The following is a 22,708-nucleotide window of genomic DNA, read 5'->3' as shown; positions in this document are numbered from 1 at the left end:
TAAGTATTTGTTGACTAAACTGAATTAATATAATAATATAATACATATAACATAATTTTTATCACATCTATACAAATAATCTCAAATAATGGTGAAAAGACATTCCATAATAATCAATATTTGTTCCTGATTTGTAATTAATATAAATGCTAATCTCTTCTAAATACTGCAATAGAAAAGTGTTTCCTTAACATGTTAAAGAATATACAGGTAAAATCAATGCACATTGTATCAATGAAGACACTTTGAATCAGGAACTAAATAAGGATGACAACTCAACTCATACTGTCTTCATTATCTAGTGCTGCTATAACAGAAATATCACCAGTAGATGGCTTTAACAAATGTTTAAGTTTATTCTCTCACAGTCTAGTAGGCTGGAAGTCCAAATTCAGGGTGCCAGCTCCAGGGGAAGGGTTTCTCTCTCTGTAGGCTCTGGAGGAAGGTCCTTGAAATCTGTCCTCCCCTGGTCTAGGAGCATCTCAGGGCAGGGATCCTGGGTCCAAAGGACACACTTTGCTCCTGGCACTACTTTCTTGGTGGTATGAAGTCTCCATGTCTCTCTGTTCACGTCTCTCTTTTATCTCAAAACAGATTGACTTAAAACACAATCTAGTAGATTGAGTCATGCCTCATTAACATAACTGCCTCTAATTCCACTTCAACAACATCAGAAAGGCGGGATTTACAACACACAGGAAAATCACAACAGATGACAAAATGGTGACAGTCACACAATATTAGGAATCATGGCCTAGCCAAATTGATACACATATTTTTGGGGGACACAATTCAATCCATGATATTTACTGTTATTACGTAACACTATTCTGAAAATGTCACCTAATTCGATAAAAATAAATGAAATGAAATGAAATGAAATGAAATGAAATGAAATGAAATGAAATGAAATGAAATGAAATGAAAAGGAAGAGACCAAATTTTTATTATTTGCCAACAGTCCCACCTTGCCAACAATATGATTGTATAATTAAAAAATCTGACAGGTCCTGAAAAACTATTAGAATTAATGACAGAGAGTTTAATAAAGTGGCAGTTTATAGTAATTTTAAATAAAAGCTAATAGCTTTCAAATGTAACATTAACCAGTTAAAAGTTGTAAAACAAACGAAGTCTTGCATCTGCAGCAACACCAACAAAAACAAAATATTTGAGTTTAACTTTAGTAAGATCCAAACAGGCCTTACAAGAAGAAAAAAAAAAATCCTACAAAGCTTTACTGAGTGAGAAATATAACAGATTTGACTAAAAAAAGAAATATATCATGTTCCTCTACAGGAAAATGATTATTATAAAAAAGTCAATTTTCTCCCTCAAAAATATATCATTACCTATACCTGAGGAGTTGACAAAATTCCAATCCAAATCCCAGTTTATTCTGTTTTGTTTTTAGGTTTTTTGGAACATGATAAAATAATTCTAAAATATTTTGGAAAAGCTAAACAGGCAAGAGTGAGAAAAAGCAGACTAGAGGAATATTTGTCCTGCTCAGTGTTAATATACATTAAAAAGCTCTAATAATTAAAGCAATGTATTATGGATATAAGAATAAACAGACAAATTGATGGTATAGAATAGGAAGCCCAGAAACAGAGCATGGTGTATATGAGAATTTAATATATATCATTTAATATATATCAAGAAGGAAATAAATTCTTAAACAGTGAACATTAGGAAAATTACTACACTTCACCCTCACAAATGACCAAAGAAATACACATTAAACAAGCAAAATACTATTTCTAACATATCAAATTAGGTATCAATTTTTTAATTTATAATATTGAATATTGGTAATACAACAGGCATTCTGATCCACTGCTTCCCAAAGGAATTGTGCTACCAGTAACTTCACTACATATATTGAAGGCCTTAAAACGTTTACATTTTTTAATCCGTAAAGAAATAGTATATAGGAAATTTTGCTAATTTTGGATTAATAGAAAAAAAATAAAAACAATCTAAATGCCCATGATTACGAGAATATTTATGTGAATCATTGTACTATAATGGAATATTAAGCAGCTATTAAAAGGTGTTCATGGTATATCCATATGCTAAACTCTCATACAGACATTAAAATGATGGACAATGGGAATACAGTGGCAAACAGAACATACTGGATCCCTGCACACAGTGGGGCGAGAAAAAAAACAATATCAGGTAGTGATGTGTAAATGTAGAAATTAAAACAGATATGATGAAATATCACGCACCCATTAATATGACAGTTATGAAGGCTTTCGATAAAATGGAGAAAAGCTCGTTTTAATGAAGAGTCCTAGCAAAATAATGCTATACCTTTCCTGTCTTTATGGTAGTAGCCACTACCCACATATGGCTATTTAAATTTAATTAAAATTAAATAAAATTTAAAATTCAGTGCCTTATTCACACTAACCACATTTCAAGTACTCAAGAGCCGTATGGAGCTAGGAACTACCGTATGGGGCAGTATAAACATAGAACATTTCCATCACCACAAAATTCTATTGGACAGCACTGTCCCAACTTTAGAAGACTAAATTTATAAATTCATAGATGTATTTTTCACTCTAAAATATAAAAAAATGCCACAAAATCTGATACAGATTAACAAAATCACCCATGATCCTTTCACCCACCCAACCTTCTCCTACTCTTTGTCCTAACTCACGTCCTCTTGCATACGTGTAATCACAGGATGTAATTATATGTTAAGTGCTTGGCTGCTAAGGAATGTGAGCAGTTCGCAAACACCCAGCAGCACCACAACAGAAAGAGTTGGTGATCTACCCTGCTGAAGACTGCAGCCTAGAAAGCCTCATGGGGCAGTTCTACTCCGTCACCTGAGGTCACTATGAGTGTAATCAACTCGACAGCACCTAACAACAACAACAACAATCACAGGATACAGGGCCCGCTTTCGGAAGGTACTCCTGGTAGGCAAAGGGGACACAGCGGTAAAAAAAAAAAAAAATTTTATATATATATATATATATACTGGGTCCCTACACATAGGGAGAAGAAAAAAAACCAGGTAGTGATGCATAATGCAGAAATTAAAGTAAGATTGACTTGATAAGTGACTGGGGTGGACTATTTAGAAAGTATAGGCAGGGACAACCTCCCAGTGAAAGCTACATCTTAGCTAAGGTCTTAAAGATGAGACAGTAGCTAGCAATCTGAAAAACCTTAAGAACAGTCCATGTAAAAAGGAAAGCTCTACGTGAGGGACAGAAAAAAGCCCATTATACCTAGAGTAAACAAGGAAGGGAGTGGTAAGAGATGGTAGCAGACGAGATCTGAGAGATGAGCAGAGAATACATCATCTGGTGTATTGTAGGTCACGGTAAGGAGTTTGGATTTTTATTATAAGGACAATAGGAAGCATTAAAGGGTTTTAAGCAGAAGAAGAACATAATATGGTTCCTGTGTCTAAAAAATATCTCTAGTGGCTATGAAAAGAATGGTTGGAAAAAAGCAGGCTCAGGGTAGATGTTATTCCAGTGGTCGAGGCAGAGATGCTGGTGGTTTGGACTATGATGCTGGCAGCAGAGTCTGAGATAAATACAGTCGAGACATATATTAGAGGTTGAACGGATAGATTTGGTGACATACTAGAAGTGAGAGCTGATAGTAGAGTAGATGACTTCATTTTTCACTTGAAAACTGGGTCATTGATAGTGTCACTTAATGAAATGGGGAAGACCTAAAGAGGGAACAAGTTTATTCATAAAAATAGCAAGAGTTCCATTGTAGACATTCAAGGTATCTATTAAATCTCCATATGGAAATGTCAAGTAGGCAGTTAGAATTACAAGTCTGAAGTTCAGCAGAGAGATATGGCCTAAAGACACAAATCTGAGAATCACCAGTTTATCAGTGATATTTAAAGCAATGAGGTTTGATGAGATTACCTAGGAAGGAGAAGAGGGCCCAGGATCCAACCTTGAGACAATCTAATATTTAAAGGTCAGAGAGAAGAAAAGACTGAGAAGGCCTTTGAGGCAGGTGAGACAGGGAGAAAGGAACTCAAGATAGGAACGGGAGTAGACAATTGTTTTGAACCACTACTACGCTCTCTCAGAGCAAATAAAGATGAAGCCCAAATGCTATACGTTCCTTCATTTCTTTGTACTTTAAACCATCATATGAAAGAGTAAATGTAAGAACAGTAATGTCTTCATTAACTCATAGCAAAAGCAGCGAAAAGAAACCAGCATAGCTTATTTCAGTTCCTCCAATTACCTTGCATGAGGTAAAGCAGTAACAGCCAAATAAAGATTTTTTGAGAGGTAACCTGAATCCACCAACTGCTGAACAATGGAAAAAATACAACTCGAACAAGCCCCTTCCGAGTCAGAGATGTCCATGGAATTTCAGGTTTGGCTTTGGCAAATGTTGAGCCTTTAAGGACACAATAAAACAAAACATCAAACATTTATATATACTATGCTGATGTCTACTTGTCCCAATATATTAAAAACAGGTGAGAGCAAAAATTAGAACACAACCTGTTCAGTGAAGAGGAATTCTTTTGGATGTTTGTGAAATGCAATAGCTTCTTTCCTCGATCACTGGGGCAGGAACTCAAAATAACTCAGGCTCACTTGAATGTTATACAATATATTTTTCTTAGTTACACAACAGCAGGTCATCAAGTTTACCTGTCTTTCACCTTTATAAAGACCATGTAATTTACATAGCCCCACAGTACTAAGGCAAAGGGGAAAAAAAGCTAAAGCCTGAATGATGAGGACTGTGAAATTGTTGTCAGAAAGATGAGGGAAGAATGTTACTTTAAAAAACTACACCATCATCTAGGAAAGACATCTAAAATTTGTTTTAATCTTTAGTACTATTTAATAATGAAAACCCAAACCAAACCAAACCCATTGCCGTCAAGCCGATTCCGACTCACAGCGACCCTAAACAACAGAGTAGAACTGCCCCATAGGGTTTCCAAGGAGCGCCTGGTAGATTCAAACTGCCAACCTTTTGGTTAGCAGCCATAGCTTTTAACCACTATGCCACCAGGGTTTCCGAAAACCCGTTGCCGTCAAGTCAATTCCGACTCATAGCGACCCTATAGGACAGAGTAGAACTGCCCCATAGAGTTTCCAAGGAGCACCTGGTGGATTCGAACTGCCGACCTTTTGGTAAGCAGCAGTAGCTCTTAACCACTACATCACCAGGGTTTCCATTTAATAATTGTACTATGAAATAATGTAATAATATACATAAGAAAACAAACCAATTTTACAACTCACCTCTGATTAAGTCAACATCAATCAAGTCTGGCTTTATGTGACCCATCTTTTTTGGTTTGTTTTTGAAGCCCTAGGATAATACAAAGAAAGGGGGGGAAAAAGCACTTTTTAATATTAAAGATACACATATGTTTCTTTTTTGCTATAACTGACTCCATTTTACTGTGGATATTTTAATCCTAATGTTCACCATTATGTAGACATAGTGCCTTGCCTACTGCCTGACACATGGTAGGTAGATGCTCAACAAATATTTGTTAAATGAAGAATACATAATGGCTACTTCAATTTTTGGTATTTCCCTCCCTGCTTTGACTTGTTCCTATTTTCCTTCTCCAGATTTTTCATATATTAACTTGATTGGCTGTAAGGAAAAGGAAACCAAAATCCAGCGAAGGGCAAACAGGCTTTGCGAAGCCAAAAATGAGCACCCTCATTTGGTCTGGTAGTTCACTACAGTTTGAAAAGTCATCCTTATGTTAAGTCCCTGGCACATGGCCACTATTGCCCACTGCTGTTATAAAACCTCTGCCCTCCCATTGCAGGGCATGGAGATCTGCTTTCGTCCTGTGGCTGACCAGGACTGATTCATATGTAAATATCCCTAATAAACTCCTTTGCTGCCACACTGGAATTGCCTACCTCTTTCTTTGGTCTCTTAGCACCCTTCAATTTTGGATGCAAGTTTCACATTCGACGGCATTGGGTACTGGGTTTTTGGTCTGTGCCTAAGCAATTGGTGAGCTAGCCAGGAGTCTGAGGAAATGGTGGGTGAAAGTGAGGTCTCTACGGGGGAAATCCTGAGTTGGCCAGCAACCTCCATGTGGGGAGGTCTGGCCCATATGCTTTTCTGTAGGGGAAATTCCAGGTTGGCCAGCAACCCCACGTGGGGAGGTCTGACCCATATGCTTGATGCATGTGGACCACTGCATAAGTACAGGGACACCATGAAAACACAAGCAGATAGGCCAGCTGTGGGCAGATGCGTGCCTTCATAAGTGTGGAAAAGAAGCTAGGAGAGCAGTAGCGGCTGTGGGATGGTTGCTGCTCTGGGCCATTTGGCTGTTCACCGAAGCCGAGCCAGTTGCGGAAGTGTGTATAAGAGCCTTGCAGAAAGAGTTACAGTCAGAAAGAGATGTGTAGCAGTCGTGTGTGGCCACAACTGACATACTGAGCAGCCACATCAGTGAACACGATGAGCAACTAAAAAGGCACACCTGCAGATTTGTAAAGCTAGGAAATTCAAGGGCTAGGAGAACAATCCCCTAGCCATTGCTCAAGCCCTCCAACAATGAGACTGGAGATAGTTGGAGGGGCTAAGCAGGTCCCTGGTGTTGAGAACACCCTGTAAAACCAAGTGCAAATCAAGAGTTAAAACAGCAAGAAAAAAAAAGGGAGGGAGGAGTAAAAGGCCCTTCATGATAGCTTGTGTTGACTGGCCTTGAAGAGACCTTAGAAGCCCTCTCTGGAATTCTCTAGTAACTGCCCCACAACCATAACTGAGCAACAACAAAGTTGCAGCTGCAATAGTAAAGGGAAAATGAAAATAGGAGGACTGCCTCTATGTTACCAGGCAACTGGGCTGAACCCATGTTTGCACTTGGTATGGTGGAAGCATGGCTCCACAAATGACTAAGGGCTTTGCCAACTTTGCCCAGATCTTCTGACTTTCAGAAGTAATTCAGACTGTGGATTAAGCCTAGGTCCTTCTGTCACCTGCAAAGACCAAAGGCCTTACATTACAATTAAAGTTCGATGAGGAAAAGAACTGTATGTCTTGGGTTTTTAAATACCATTGCACAGCTGAATGTGATCTCTGTAACACCTGTAGTCAAAGTGAGGAAAACTTTTGAGTCCGAGGTCATCATCATTGAGACCCTTGCCCAAGCTTGACTACAGATAAGCCCCTTCAAGTCTATCCTGACTATGGATAAACCCCTATTGTATGTATTGATAATGTTGATGTATTAATGTAAACTTTTGCCTCCAAGCTCTGACAGGAATTGCTGCCATTAGGGCCATTTTTAGTAGGGCACACAGAAACTGTGATGGGGGCTATAGCTGATAGCCTGGTCATTCAATCTATCCATTGACAACCCTCAGACTGTCATATAAAGCAAGCCCCTATGGGGATGAGACATCTGGACCAGAAAAAAAAAAATCAGTTCTGCTCCTGATAAGCTTTTGTTACTTGTGTGGATGGCCACCAGAAAGGCCCCTACGCGGGGAAAAGAAAATAACCAACAAGCAGACCACTCTTAGGAAATAACTGCAGAGGCTGAAGCATCCTCTGCTTCGGAGCAAAGAGACGTGCAACAAGACATGTCACACATACATAAGATTGGACAAATGCAGCCCTTTGATCTATTCGGTTGGCTTGGATTAAGGCACAGCTAGGGTGGCTGGTTGGGATTTCTCTTCCAAGCAGGCCTGATCAATCTGCTGGGGACAGTCCTGCTACTAACCCTTATTAAATGTGAACTCAAATGATACACAGATATAACATCCAACAGAGTTATGCACACCAAACTAAGGACATGCAGCTCAATGTCCAAAATGGGTGATGGCATATTCCTTTGCTTCTTTTTCTGGCATCCTGATGGGAGTTGGGGGGTGGACTGTTGAGGGGAATGGTCTGCCTCTACACCTCCCATCCAGGCTGGCTAAGTAAAGGCCTTGGGCCCAGAACATTCTCTGGTAAGGAGGCTGGGAATTGGGTCACCTTCTCTCTCCCAGTTCCTTCTCCTTATCAGAGAAGCCCTCCCCCTGTCCTGGGCATACAGTAACCTTCTCTGTCTGTTGCACATATGTGGGCACCATGTGGTACCTAGTCAACCCCACTTCTGTGTCCTCGTTGGGGAGGGAACGGACTCTCTTGTACTACAGGACAAGAGAGGAAGCATGCCAGATTTTAAGAGCTGGCCTTCAGGGGTGGACTGAAGGGGAAACAGGCTTCAAGAGGCCAAACATGAGCATCCTCATTTGGTCCACTAGTACACTACAGTTTGTTAAATCATCCTTATGTAAGTCCCTGGCATGTAGCCACTATTGTTCATCGCCACTATAAAACCTCTGCCCTCCCACTGCAGGAAGCGGAGATCTGCTTTGGTCCTGCGGCTGCCCAAGACTACCTCGTATGTAAGTCTCCCTAATAAACTCCTTTGCCACCACACTGGAGTTGCCCGCCTCTTTCTTCGGTCTCTCAATGCTCTCCATTTTTGGAGGCAAGTTTCATGTTACTGGTCCATGCCTGGACACCCAGATAAACTACAGTAACTTGTTGAAGATCACAAGGCTAGAGATGGAACCAAGACTAGATCTAACTCCCAGTTTTGTGCTCTTTCTGTTATACTATAACTGCTACCAATATTTTTTAGCAGTTCACAAAAGAAAAATAAGACAGGATTTAGAGCCTTACGAAGTAAAAAATGTGAATTTATTCATCCTAACCCCATCTGCCCTTAAAATAAATAACCAAGGACTGTACAAAATTTATGAAAAAGTTAGCCAAGTATCATGTAGTTCAAACAGCTTTCCAGTTGACTGGCCTATAAAAGGAATGCAGTCTAAGAGTGTTGGTTAAATGGATTTCACCAAAGAGATAAAAATGTTAAGTCTAATCAGAGTGACTTTGAGATTAGGAAAATGAATAGATTAAATTGTATTAAATTGTATTGCCACCCATATGGAAAAAAAAAAAGTTTTAATAAAAGGTCTGTAGCATATCTTAAAAAAAAGAGAGGTTCAAAAAGCAAGACTCTGTCAGCATTTATCAGTACTTTCGAAGGAAGTGAGCCTCCGAATCTGTAAATGTATTAAAGTCAACAGAGAGATATACTCTTTTGAGGAGGAGCGTTGGTTCTTTAGGCTTTTCCACAACCCTCAAGACTATCCAATTACATTTGATTACCAAGCAACCTTTGCATGACTCAACCCCACATACATCTTAACCCCACCACAATCCTGAGTTTGGAACACTAGAAGATTATTTAAGTCTTCTCCTAACCTATTGTAAATAGGTAAATTGGCATTCTGAATTATACACCAGTTTTTGGCTGCTTGGTTAGCATGAGATAAACCCCAAGAATCTGCTGAGCTCTAAGAGTAGTGTAAAAAAAAAGTTTAAAAGTCTGAAAAACTTAAAACCATACTCTAAACCAGTGACTGAAAAAATGGGAGCTTACAGGCCTGATTCGGGTCACAAATGGATTTTATTTAGTTTGCAGAGTTTAAAAAAAAAAAAAAGACCCTTTAAAAAACTCTAGATATTTCACATGAAACGCATATTACTAGCTTCTCTTGAAAAATCTGAAGCTCTGGCAATATTGGGCCTGCACTGCTACATGGTAAAAATTGGCCAGAGCTAAGTAGCCATTTGGAGTCTCTGGATGGTGCAAATAATTAAGAACTCAACTACTACCGAAAGGTTCGAACCCACCCAGACATGCCTAGAAGAAAGGCCTGGCAATCTGCCTCAGGAAGTCACAGACTTGAAAACCCTATGCAGTGCAGTCTACTCTGCATATATGGGATCATCATGAGTTGGAATCCACTTCAATGGCAGCCAGTTTTTGGTTTGTTAAGTAGCCATTTATACGGAACTTTTGCTCTTTATATGGGACATTTGCTCTTCAATTCATCATAGCCCCAATCACTGCTATATCCCTGACATTGAGGCCAAATGCCAAATGCCAAGTATTATTACGCTTGCACCATTGTTTTTTTTAAACACTTCAAAGAATAAAGAAATGTCACACTTGCTAGATAAGAACTGACAGTGCAAATTTACAAAAAAAAAGTACAATACATTCTTCATATTAATGCAATACAACAAAACTAGGATCAAAGAAACCAATTTACCTTAATCTGAGTCTGTTCGATTGACTTTTCCCATATCTGCTGATCATATGCTCCAATCTGAAATAGGGAGCAGACTATTTAAATGATTCAAAGGAAATCCTCACGCTTAAGTCACGTCTCACAAAAGTCATAAAGCTCTTAAGCATCAGTATGATACCTGAAAATGTTTGTGCTTCTCAGAGTTAGAATAAATTGATATCTCCAAGGACTGTTTCCTTCAAAACTCTAAAACAGGTTGATCTAAAAGTAAATTAAAAAACATGTATGCCCAAAATATTTCATATTAAATATTACCTTAAAAGATATCTCTGCTTCTTAAGGAAAACTAAACAGGAATACAAAGGCAATGACAGCTCAGTAAGATTGTCGACAGTACCAGTCTGAGCTGTGCAGACAAAGGTTTCATGTCCTTAAGAAACATCAGTTTGATCAGAAGCACGCTTTCAGAGCATTGTCCTGGCCTTGTATATGCAGACTGGAGGAGGAACTTGAAAATCTTATTCTGGGACCTGGAACTGGGTTTAAAAGACATAATGACCTTGTACATTGGTTTTTCAATTTATGCTGAAAAATACAGTAATACCTGGCACTACCAAACTCAGGAGAAAGTAATGTGATTTTTTTTTTTTGTGAAAGCTTTTTTTGCATGAACTATGCTTTATAAATAAATATATACATATTGATATTACCTTCTTTTGGTACCACGATATAGCATCTCTCTCATTCGAGGCCATCTGTATCTCCAGCCAGAGAATGGGATTTCACTGAAAATGAAGGAAAAGCCAGTTGGTGAGTCTGGTTGCTGAGGGACTCTCAGTTTGGGTAAGGCTGGAAAACCGGTTTTCCCAGCCTCTCCATAAGCTGCAGACTGTCTATTTCTCCGGCTGTTTGCCAAGAAAAAAACAACAAAAACTGGCGCAGTGGCGCCGGGAGAAACCTCTGTGCGATATTTTGTGCGAACGTGTTTCTGGATGCAGGGAAGATGAAGGGGAGGGGAGGTCGCTGGAGTTGACTTCAGCTCCCTCCTCCCCTCCCCAGGGTCCGGCTCTCACCTGGTGCCCGCTGCCCAGCAGTCCGGTGGCCAGGGCCCTCCTCCTCAGTGGCCCGGGCCCGGCCGCGGGACCCCGGGCGAGGAGGCGGGCTGGGCAGGCTGCATCTTTCCCCAGAGGCGGAGACGCCGGCGGGACTGTTACCATGGAGACGCCGGAGGTCGCCCCAGCTTGGGAAGAAGTCGGCCGCCCATCGTCCAGATGAGGGCAGTCTTTTGCCACAGAAACCGCGCCCGCCAAACCCGACTTTGTACAGGGTCACCAAACTGACCAGAAAATAAACAAAGAATAAACTGGAAAAAGAAAGGAGAAAGAAAGTGAAGGGGGTCTTAGCTAGGCCGCCAGGCGCAACGGCAAAAGGCCTTTGTGCCCCGCCGGAAAAGGTAGGTGCAAAAGCCGGGAGGCGGCTGCTTGGGAGCAGCGGGACTGTGAGCGGACGCTCGTCCTCTCTAGGCCGGGCCGGGCCACCGGTGACTCAGCGGGCCGAGGGCCGGCTGACAGCTGCCTCGCAGACCACCGCGGGGCCCGGCCGCGGCTTCCGCTTTCCGGGTTTGCCTGAGAAGGTGGCTCCGCCCCCCGCCCGGGCCTTACCGCAGAGCCTGCGTCCAGGCTCCGGGAGGAACAATTGAGGAGCCGCAATGCGATCCAGGGCCAGGAGCAGCTCCCAGTCTGCCCACATCACCCTTCAGGGCTCAGCTTAAAAGTCGCTGCCTCAGAAACGACTTTCCCACCTATCGATCTAAAGAAGGTCGGTCCTGGCATCCTGATCGTTCACTTCACTGTAGCGAGGTTTCTTTGTGTTTAATATCGGTCTACCCCAGTGGGCTGTGGGCTCCATGAGGTCAGACTGGGGTCTGGTACGAGCCTGGCACATAGGTTCTCAGTATTTGTGAAATGAATGATAGTTCGTGTGAGTTTATGCTGTCCTAAAACAAGGGACCTGGCGGGCTGCCGCTTAGTGGCTACCGTCCTTTCTCGTCACTCAGCAGCTCTGAAACTTAAGCTTTACGGGTGTTCAGGGGCAAAGGAAGAGGAACAAAACCTGACCCAGTCACAGGAACCTTTTCCCAAATAAGGGTAGGGGAAGGTAGAGGCGAGAAGAATTGCTTCTAGGTTAAGAATTCCAGCAAGTCGGTAAGTCAGGAGAAAGGCATGGTTGCGCCCCACACTGAATATTTAAGAATATGCTAGTACGGTTTTTAAGCCACTTTCCTCCTCCCCCACAACACTTTTTGCCATTAATGGAGCACTGACGCCTAGTGGCCATTTTCCTCACCTCACCTGAGCAGTGTTCCGGCTTGCCTAGTAAAGCTAATGACAGATACAGATTAGAAGATAAAGATTGAGAAATCTTAAAGGCGCGGTAAACATCTCTTACAATCCATAAAGTCGGCGTTCACTGAAAATTATTTTGGCGATGAGGAAAACCTACTATGAAGATAAAGTAACTCGTACAGGCCTAATTTTTTAAATTTCACTCAGACTTGATTTATATTACACGCATTGACAGTGGTTTCCTTTCTGCTTTTATTCTTTGACAGCTTTTCCCTTCCCTTAGAGCTGAACAACGATCCTGTTGGGTTTCAAGACAAATGGCCAGTTTGGGGGGGGGGGGAACCTGGATAAATGGCAAATGAAAAAGTCAGTTTTGCATACCTAAATATTTGCTTTAGGACCCACATTACACTAACAGCAAAAGCATTTTACTTCATTGATGAGTGCACAAAAGAGGCTTTGGGGAAAGGGTGTGGAGGAATAGAATCAGTTAAGTTCCAAACCATCTTTCTGGAGCCCTGTTACAAACTTCAGTGCATCCTGAGGCTGCCACTGAACAAAGAAAGCATAGGGTTTGAACTCAGACCTGCATTTAAATCACTGCACCCAATATGTGATCTTAGGCAGGTTATCCAACCTACCCAGCCTGTTTCTCACCTGTATTATGGAGGTAATTACCTAATAAAACCTTGGAGAATTTAATGGGATACCCTCATTTAAAGTGCCTGGCCCACTGCAGTTACACAACATTAATTCCATTCCTTTTACTTTCCTAATCAGAACTGAGGGCTGTCAGTGATTAGGACACGTACCTTGATTAAAGAGACATTCACACAAAACCCATTGTGTGTGTCACTTAATGCAACAGTGACATCAAGGTCTATATGCCATCTTCATTAATACTACATGCACTTCCAGAAATATCTACATCACCAGCAAGAAACTAAATACTGTTCTCTCACAGGTAGGTACAAGTTAATTTAAGCAGCAGCAGGCATAAGTGCCATAAATGCCAACGTCATTTTTCTTCTTCCTATAAGCTAGCTGCATCTCAATATGGAGTGAATTTTTCCCATACATCTATGCCCTTTTCTTTAGGAAAGAAAAGGCACAGGAGATTTCTAAAATACTAGAAAATATTAGGGAATGAGGCACCCTGGTGGCACAATGGTTAAGCACTCAGCTGCTAACCGAAACATCAGCAGTTCAAACCTACCATTGGCTCCATGGGAGAAAAGACCTGGTGATCTGCTCCTGTAAAGATTACAAACCCTATAGGGCAGTTCTAGTCTGCCCTATAGGGTCACTATGAGTTGGAATCCACTTGACAGCACACAACAACATAGAGGGGATGGGAATTAATAAACCTCTAAAAACAAGTTCCAGGTATCTAGAATTCACATATATGTACTATTCATTTTGTGATGAAACATCAGTAAAGGACAAATCAGACTTTGTTTATTAAAAAAATACTTTACAGGAAAGAAAAAAAAAAACCTCTATGCATTCCATTGTCCTATTTTACAAAGAAATAGCTTAACAATTTAACACACTTAGACAGCTACAAAAAAAAAAGCACTGTGTTAAAAGATTATTCACACAAATTTAGATTTAAGACTATTCATTAAAAACTTTTTTAAAACACTTGTTAATGTCAATAAACAAACTAAGGCCACACAACGCAAATAGTCCACCAGGCAAATTATACATTTCATCTATATGCAAAGACCTCTTAGATAAATTAAAGCCACAGGAAAAAAAAGTCTTAGCTGCCAATCAAAATGGAGTTTAGTCACAGAAAACACTATTACATGAAAATTTACAACATGTGATAGAAGTATACAGAAGTATTTCTTTAGAGAGAATTGAAAGTGCTATATTAAGAGACAGTGGTCTCCTCAACTACATGCACAAGTGGATCCTAAAAAAATGTATGAAGAAAATGGAAGGCCATAATATTTATGGAGAGATACTTGCTTTTAAAGCAACAAACTTTCAGGATGAGGATAGGTCCCTTAGGTGCTAAAGAAAAAAAATGTGTCTTGTGCATTTCCTCTATCTACTGCATGACCAATAAATACAGCCTGTTTTTAAAAAAATAAAACTTAGCAAAAATGTGAACTTCTGACATGTGCTAGTGAAAGGTTTTTTTTTTTTTTTTTTGAAACCTATAGCATTGATAAAATAGACTCAATTATCCTAAAGGTATAAATGCAAATTAAATTTTTAATGGCAAACACAGATGGAACTATTATGGGCTAGTATTAACGATCAAGAATATATTCACCAAGAGTCTTCTTGGATTTGGGAGTCCTGTTCCTACATTAGTTTGCATTCTAGACAGAATATTTATATTGGGAAAGGCAATAAGCATGTTTCCCCAGGGATTGTTAGTGTGAACTTTATGCCTATTAAGACTGAGGCAAGACATCTTTTCCTAAGGTTTAGTAAAGAATTTTATTTAGTAAGCTCCTTTTTCCCCTACAAGTGGTTGTAATATTAGTCAACTGATGTTCCAACTGTCTCTAAGAGGAAAGGGCACTTTTCAAAAGTCTTTAAAATAAAGTACCAGTTAAATTCTAAGTTATGAATAAGCAAATTAAAAGTACAGTCATGCCTAGGAGTTCATATTTAAAGAGTTAAAACTTTGGAGGGAGAACTAATATGCAAGTTTTTATTATTATTGCTTTATGAATTTGGGATAGCTGTGAATCATAATCCAACTCTTAGCATATCTTGGTAATTACAGAATGATTTCTGGGCTGGGGGGAAGACTTTTTTTAATGGATACCATGAAATCATTCTACTTACTTAGTTAGGAATATTCATTTATTGGGTCCTTTCCATAAGCACGTTTTTAAAATATCCCTCTGCTCCACAAAATACTAAAACTTATAGCCACATTCTGCAAGTAATCTGAAAGAGCTGGCATACTATACCAAAAGGGAAGATCAGCTTAAATTTCAGTTACAACTTCACTGTTATCACTACAAATCAGAAGATGCCAGATTGCTCCATGCCTCACTCCACCAAACCAAATAATTTAATGATTTAGAAAAGTTGCAATCATTTGTATCACTAAATTAGGATACACTTTGAAAGCAGTAAGAAACTCAAAATTGCCACTTTTATATTCACCAGTCCTTAAAGCATGCTATTAAAATCTAATACTCACATAGGACATTCAGTGTTTCCAGATACATTACTAGCTAAATGTTTCTCTCTCCATTCTATTGCAATTCTAACATACAATGAATTTATTAGTACATGATTTTAAACATTTTCTACTCCTTTAATGTGTTTACATTGGAGGTGAGGGTAGAATGTTTCATAAAGGAAAATGGGGATTAGCATTTGATTGTAAGGTCTTTGCAGATCCGCTGGCTCCTGAGTGATTATACACAGTGCTGGCTGGCAGGAGACAGTCTCCTTGTTTATTAGCGATGACCAGCTTAGATGACAGATGGCATCTGCTGGATGGTTAGTGGGAGATGGGGGAATTGGATCTTGGAAGACAATAAAAATAAAAAAGTTTTTGCTTAACAACCTTGCTCTTCATGATTATTTTAAAAAGCAAACGTTGCCTGAGAAGAATTTTACTTTGTACAGCCTGGTAAAGCTCTATGAAATTCTTCTGGACAGAAAAACAAAAACAAGAAATAACCCAAACCACACACTTTGTGATTAATCCCTTCCCCCAAAAAATAACAAAAACAAAAAAATACCCTCAAAGGCAGGTCCCTTAAAAACTAGTCTTGATAAACTAGACTTTACCCTAGAATTTATACCCAAGATTTAAAAACACCCCTGCAATAACCACATTACCTTTCATACCATTCTAATTACCTTATTTACAAAGATAACTAAAACCAACATCACTTCCAATTCATAAATGGTTTACATTGAAATGCGTTTCTCTATTTGTCTTCATCCTTTGTAACAAAGAATACATACATATACATATATATAAGGAATAATACAGATTCTAACTAATCACTGCAGTATTTGCTGATGGTTACTTTTCTATCGGTTTACACAGTGACCTCTATACTTTGCTAATATGCACTTAACTACACAACAATATTGCACAAAGTAATATTTATATAAGATTTAACCTATTTCAGAATCTTTTAGAGAAAATTCATATTTGATATTTCAAAAGATGCAGCTAAGTTTTCATGGTGACAGACATAATAAAGCAGCATCCTTTTTTTTTTTTTTTTGCCTATGTTGATGTAAATGTTCCTAATCTCACCCTCCAGGAAAACAAAAAAATCTCCAAATTGCACTATAACCAGGTAGATAACAAGAATCTGGTCTTAGGTGTGGGGAATACTCTTCCTTTAATAAACAAAAGGCCTACTGTATTATTAACTAAGAGAAAGTGAAATGTCACACTGACATTCTAAAATAATAGAAAGTTAAGACCACACTAGCTATAAACAGTGCCTTTTTGAAAAAAAGAAAAATTTAAATACTCAGGCACTAAGCACTAGGCTACCTAAAACTCTAGGATTAAGTCTAGTGCCATAATCCTTATTAGAAAGTAGCAACACAGTAATAGTGAATAAACCCAGGTATTCACCAGTTAAAAATTATGAATTAAAGTGTATCAATAATAGATTTTTATCATGAAGAGGTTGATGCCAGATGACAAGAACACTTTTACCAAAGTTTGATGCTCAGAATATGGCAGCCTCATGAAAAACTGATATCATTCTTTAAGTTTGATACTCTTGATCAGTTTAGGAAGCAAAAGAGCCCACACAAAATGTGAGGATGCTAGGAAGCAGAGCAATAGAGTATCATGTCAGCATTATCTCTTTTACTCAAAATGTCTTCTATAGTTATAATGAACCATGGATAACGAATGACCAAGGACTATTCATCTTTAGATTTTTTAATTGAAATATCCACTGGGCTTTAAATAACAGATATCAAAAAAAAAAAAAAAAAAAAAGACAGTTTGGATCAGAAAGTGCTGTGCTTTCTCTTTTGTTAAGAAACTGGAGAGTCACTGAATTTTCCTTAGAAACTACTTGTTCTTTGTGGTTATAACTAAATAACTTACTTGCCGTGTATAAGATGCAGGACTCTGCAGTTGCAACCTATGCCATTCTTACTGCAGAAATTGAACCTGTGCCATAAAGACACAGTACAAATCCATAGATCTGATCTTCCATCAGAAAAGCAGCAAATATGGCAAGAGTCAGGCAAGATAAAATCAAGGGAAGTAAATAACTTACCAAATAAGAATCTGTTATTCCAGAGAATTCTCATTTTGATTTGAAGAAGAGATTGAATTGTTACCTCACACCTTAAAACAGAAAGTAGCAGCAGACCCACTATTACATACTGTACTAACGGGATAAGATACAACTCTTAACTTTGCATAATCTGTGTAAAAAAGATATGCTTGACATTTGTGGAATGTCATTTCTCTTTATAGAATTATAGGCAAGATTTCTCCAATAAAACTTAACTTAAGCCAGTTATAAAACTATAACTTCACATCAAAATTTAAAAAAGTTAAAAAATGTGTTTGAATATGTACATATCACACAGGAGTGCTTGAATGTTCCTGCAGATTGTGTTGCTGGTCAGATTCCAGTCTACTTTCCACCTTCAAAGCTGGAATAGGCTGAGTCATCTGATCTTGGGGTAGACTAAGTTCTGATGAAGATGGGCAGGATGATGATGCTGTCAAAAGCTGCATCTCCGTGCATGTTTCTTCAGATTCAGTTTTTAACCTCATACACTGGGAGTCAACTTCTAATTCTCGCTTTCCAGTTAAAGCACAGTCCATGTTAGAAGTGCTTTCTGTGTTTTGAGTGGCTTCCACAACAGGGTGGTACTGTTTAAGCCTTATATGCCAGGCTAAACTGCACACTGCTGACACTGTTTTGAACTGATGAATGACATTTCTGGGGATGAAGTAGATATCATTGTCGCATAGCTGAATTCTAGCATAACGAATGCCTTCCCGCCTCATTTGGTTTAGTTTAGCTTCATCCACCCACTGCACACACTAAAGAGAGGAAAAAAGTTGCATAGTACTTAAATATGTCATAATTTAGTCAACTATTATAATTAGCACAGGAAAACAATGGGGCCAAAGTATGTTATAATAACAATCAAAATAAAGTTAAGTAATACTCAGTGGAACACAGCTTTCTAACATTTCCTGTAACATTTGGGAAACATTTTCCATCATATTTTACGACCTCTCTAGTAACAAGGAGCCCTGGTGGCACACTGGTTAAGAGCTTGGCTGCTAACCAAAAAAGGTCAGCAGTTCAAATCCACCAGCCACTGCTTAGAAACCCTATGCAGCAGTTCTACTCTGTCCTATAGGGTCGCTATGAGTCAGAATCAACTCAGTGGCAACGAGTTTGGTTTGATTGGTTTTTTGGTTCTAGTAACAAAATGCAGTTAAAGTCAGAATGGCCCAGGGGATCATTTAAATAAGTATTTAAAAGCATAGCTAAATATCACTATTCTTTGCCATGCATATGGCAGTATTTTATCTTTTCCCTCAGTGTCCTTTGACCTTCGGCAGGCAAGGGCACATAGTCCAATGGACCGTCCAAGGTCTGAACTGACCAGCCTAGGTCCTGTAATCATCCCAGGAACACCTGGCATCTCAGAGATTGAAGGGACCTCAAGCATTTTGCTTGGGAAGCTCTCCTTTAAACAATTTTTGACACCCATTCCCCCCAACCCACACACAGCTTACCTATCTACCTATAAGAGAAATACAAAATAAAATGGGTATATATATTTATTTTCAATATCTCATTCAAATGGTAATAAAAAATCAGTAGTTATTACCTGGGAAACTGGAGGTTCATGAAGGTCTAACTGAAGTCTCTGTACAACATCAGTAAAATCCTCAGCATGAAAACAAATCACGTCTTTGGTTATGCGAGGTTGGTCACTCCTAAAATTAACAAAATTAAGTTTTAGGAAAAAGCATCTCAAAATGGAAAATGATGATACAGTTTTACTGTCCTGGAAATGCTACTACCAGCACAGGAACAGGAAATAGTTCCTAAGGACTAAGTATGTATTTGCTTCTTTAATCAACTTAAAAAGAAATTAACAAACACACCAATAAATCTGTTAAAAAAAAAAAAAAAACTATGAACATCAGATTAGTTGTAGCAAAATTCCAAACCATCACTAAAAATAAAGTTTTATTCTAAATTAGTTGTGCTTGCAGCCCTCCTACCACCTTGCCCCACCATCTCCACACCACCCAATAATGTCATCGAGAGGGAATGCAATGGAGAGAGCACACCTCAGCCCCATAAATATCACACGTTCCAGTTTTCAAGTGCACAGTGGTTAAGAGCTTGGCTGCTAACTAAAGGTCAGCAATTCAAATCCATCAGCCACTCCTCGGAAACCCCATGGTTCTACTCTGTTCTACAGGGTCACTATGAGTCAGAATCAATAGCAACGGGTTTTGTATTGTTGTCTAGTTTTCAAAATAGAGAAAAAAACTGAATAATCTTTAAGTTAAAATATTTACTATCAAGCCATGGCTGAACTATATATGTAAAAAAGTAATATTGACTATATAAAGCATATATTAAAAAAAAAAATGCTGTCAAGTAAATTTCAACTTCTAGCGACCCTATTGGACAGAGCAGAACTGCCCCATAGAGTTTCCAAGGAGCGAGCGCCTGGTGGATTTGAACTGCTGACCTGTTGTGTAGCAGCCATAGCACTTAACCACTATGCCACCAGGGTTTCCAAAAAATATATAAGTAATATAAATTATAATATGTATTATTTTATATAGTGTGTAAATTAATAATATACTGAGAGGGCCCTGAAGAGTCACAAATATGAAAAACAAAGAAAAATACAGTTTTTAAGTTAAGCTAGCTCTATGTCCTGAACTTTGTTAAAATTGAGCCCTAATTTTTTTAATAAAGTCCACATTTTCTTAGACAATGTTAGCCAATCTTGCAGTTGAATCCTATTAACTTACCATTCACCAAACTGTACAGCTTTCAAAACCCCAACAGCAGCCGTACTCTGCCAGTCAAACCCCTGACCTACATGATCAGCATGAGCTCTTGTCCTATCTTCAAAGAGGACTTCACGGGGTTCACTGGTCCGAGGTAGGTACTGGAGATTTTTAATTTCATTCATTGATCTAGAGTTCATTTGGTTGTGAAGCAAAAGCAAGGAATAAAGAGACAATTAAAAAAAAGTATTAATAATTGCTGAAATAGGTTCAATGATTTTGATCATTAGCATTTAATACACTATGTTGTACCTCTTAATATGATGACCTTCCTCTCCCTGTAGGCCATAAATAGAAAACTATATCTTTGATAAGATTCAAATGCATTGTTTGAATATAAAAATTAGTTGTCCAGCAAGAGAAAATACAATACAAAGTTTAAGGCAATGTGTTTCTTTACTCTCAGGCAACCTCATTTCTAGCTCTCAAAACATCCTCCTAGGCCTCTGGCTCAACATGGCAAACTCAGCACCCATATGATTTCCTCTTCCACATTAAAATGAAAGTGAAAGGCTTCAAACTAATATGGTAGGAGTGAGGGGCAGTGAATGGGGAGATGGATGGGGGTAGAGAAAAAACAAAATTAGTCATGAGCTGATATTGGGTGATGACTATAGGAGATTATTATATTATTCTACTATTTGCTAAAAAATTTATTTTAAAAAATTTAAAGATGATAATAAAAGAATGAATAAGCAACAACAAAGGTAATAGGAAATAAGCTGGTGAATGAGCAATATCAACAAATTTCTGGATGATTAGAAATAATTACAAGTGTCTTGAAGTAATAAAATTGAGCAAAGAAAGGCACAGGCCTACAATACATGAGAGGAACTGCAGGCAAAAAGCAGCAGCCCTGCCCAATAGACTCTGGACAAGCCTAAAACTTACTCCAGTCAGCATGGAGAGAAATGAAGTGAGGCTGAAAAAAAGGGAATTAATGTAAAATTCTGCAAATGAATGAGTCACCTTCCACACATGCAGGTAGAACCATGAACTGTTAGGCATTTACCCCCATGGGGTAGATAGTGGGGTGTCTCCCAGCATCCATCCCTCCCCTTTACTTCCCTGACAGAACCCTGATTTTGATTAGGATCTACTTCTACTCTATATGTGACCTAATTCTCCTTTCCAGTAACTGATTGAGGACCTAATTCTGGATGATAATGAGAGAAGAAATCTGCTGAGGAGACTTCTGGGAAGTTTCCTAGCTCCTAAGAAAGAAAAGATAGCTTCTTCTTCTACTAGATACAGCCAGATCCAGATATGATGATGCTCAGAACTGGGTGCCAGGGAGTACAAAGCCTACGCAAAAAGAACAAGGAAAGAAGGAAAGGACCTAATTCCTTGATGGCATCATTAAGCCTCTGACCAAATGGTACCTGGAACCAACCTACTCTGGGCTTCTTGATATATAAGATAATAAACATTTTATTGTATGAATCCATTTATGAGTCAAAATTTTTGCTGCTTATAGCTGAAAGCATCCTAATTAATAAACTTCAGCCAAAAAAAACAGTATGTTCTTCTGTAAACAAACTGAACCTGCCATAAAGAACCAAACTAGTGTAATCCTCTGGCACCTGGGCATGTCCCTTGATCCCCAGCTCTATGCCTGTCAACTCTAAAGTGAAACCTACTGTTGACAAGCATCACCCACATATGAAAAGAACTCCCAGTAAGTCCAATGCTTTACTACTAAGGATGATGGGGCAACTGAGAATCACCAGATATTTGAAGAAAGCCTTTAACAGTCTGACCGAGAAAGACCAAAATAAACAATGCTGAAATTAAAATATTCAACAGAAAGTTTAGAACACAAAAGTCATGCAAACGTTCTAGAATCAAAAGAAAAAAGATAAGTAACAGGAAATATGAGAATAATCAAACTAGGAGATCTTTTATTCAACCAACAGTAGTTTCAGAGATAACAGAGAAAATGGAGAAGAAATTATCAAAGCAATTAAACATGAAAATTTTCCATAAATGAAAGTAGATATGAATCTGTAAATTTAAAGGCCTACCAGACACCAAAGAGAATAATTTAAAAAATAAGAATGAAAGACCCAAACCCAGACACATTATTTTGAGATTTCAGAATACCAATGATAAACAGAAGATGCCATAAGCTTTCAGAGAGGAAAAAAAAATAGGTCACCTACAAAAGAACAAAAGTTACACTGGCATTAAGATTCTCACAAACAGTATTAGAT

General features: G+C 38.7%; 2 protein-coding genes across 7 annotated transcripts in view; both read right to left on the bottom strand.

Moving 5' to 3' along the window:
* The window catches only part of PHTF1 (putative homeodomain transcription factor 1), a 65,023-nt gene extending 50,548 nt beyond the window's left edge, over positions 1-14,475 (bottom strand). For 3 of the 6 annotated variants that reach the window (XM_003409590.4, XM_010589586.3, XM_023547487.2), the window contains exons 1-5: positions 11,186-14,475; positions 10,823-10,897; positions 10,134-10,190; positions 5,274-5,343; positions 4,252-4,410 (exon numbers count right to left, since the gene is read on the bottom strand). In XM_003409590.4, coding sequence (XP_003409638.1) covers positions 4,252-4,410; positions 5,274-5,343; positions 10,134-10,190; positions 10,823-10,867 — 331 coding nt within the window. In that variant the 5' untranslated portion in view covers positions 10,868-10,897; positions 11,186-14,475. The other 3 variants (XM_064282404.1, XM_064282405.1, XM_023547485.2) reach the window with 3 other exon arrangements.
* Positions 14,476-14,597: 122 nt separating this feature from the next.
* RSBN1 (round spermatid basic protein 1) overlaps positions 14,598-22,708 on the bottom strand; it is a 52,440-nt gene continuing 44,329 nt past the window's right edge. Inside the window, exons 5-7 of the mRNA XM_003409414.4 lie at positions 20,457-20,624; positions 19,289-19,397; positions 14,598-18,485 (exon numbers count right to left, since the gene is read on the bottom strand). Coding sequence (XP_003409462.1) covers positions 18,015-18,485; positions 19,289-19,397; positions 20,457-20,624 — 748 coding nt within the window. The 3' untranslated portion in view covers positions 14,598-18,014. The remainder of the gene's footprint in view (positions 18,486-19,288; positions 19,398-20,456; positions 20,625-22,708) is intronic.

Source organism: Loxodonta africana, chromosome 3, assembly GCF_030014295.1.
Source record: "Loxodonta africana isolate mLoxAfr1 chromosome 3, mLoxAfr1.hap2, whole genome shotgun sequence".
Taxonomy (NCBI): domain Eukaryota; kingdom Metazoa; phylum Chordata; class Mammalia; order Proboscidea; family Elephantidae; genus Loxodonta; species Loxodonta africana.
This window is presented reverse-complemented; position numbering and strand designations above follow the sequence as displayed.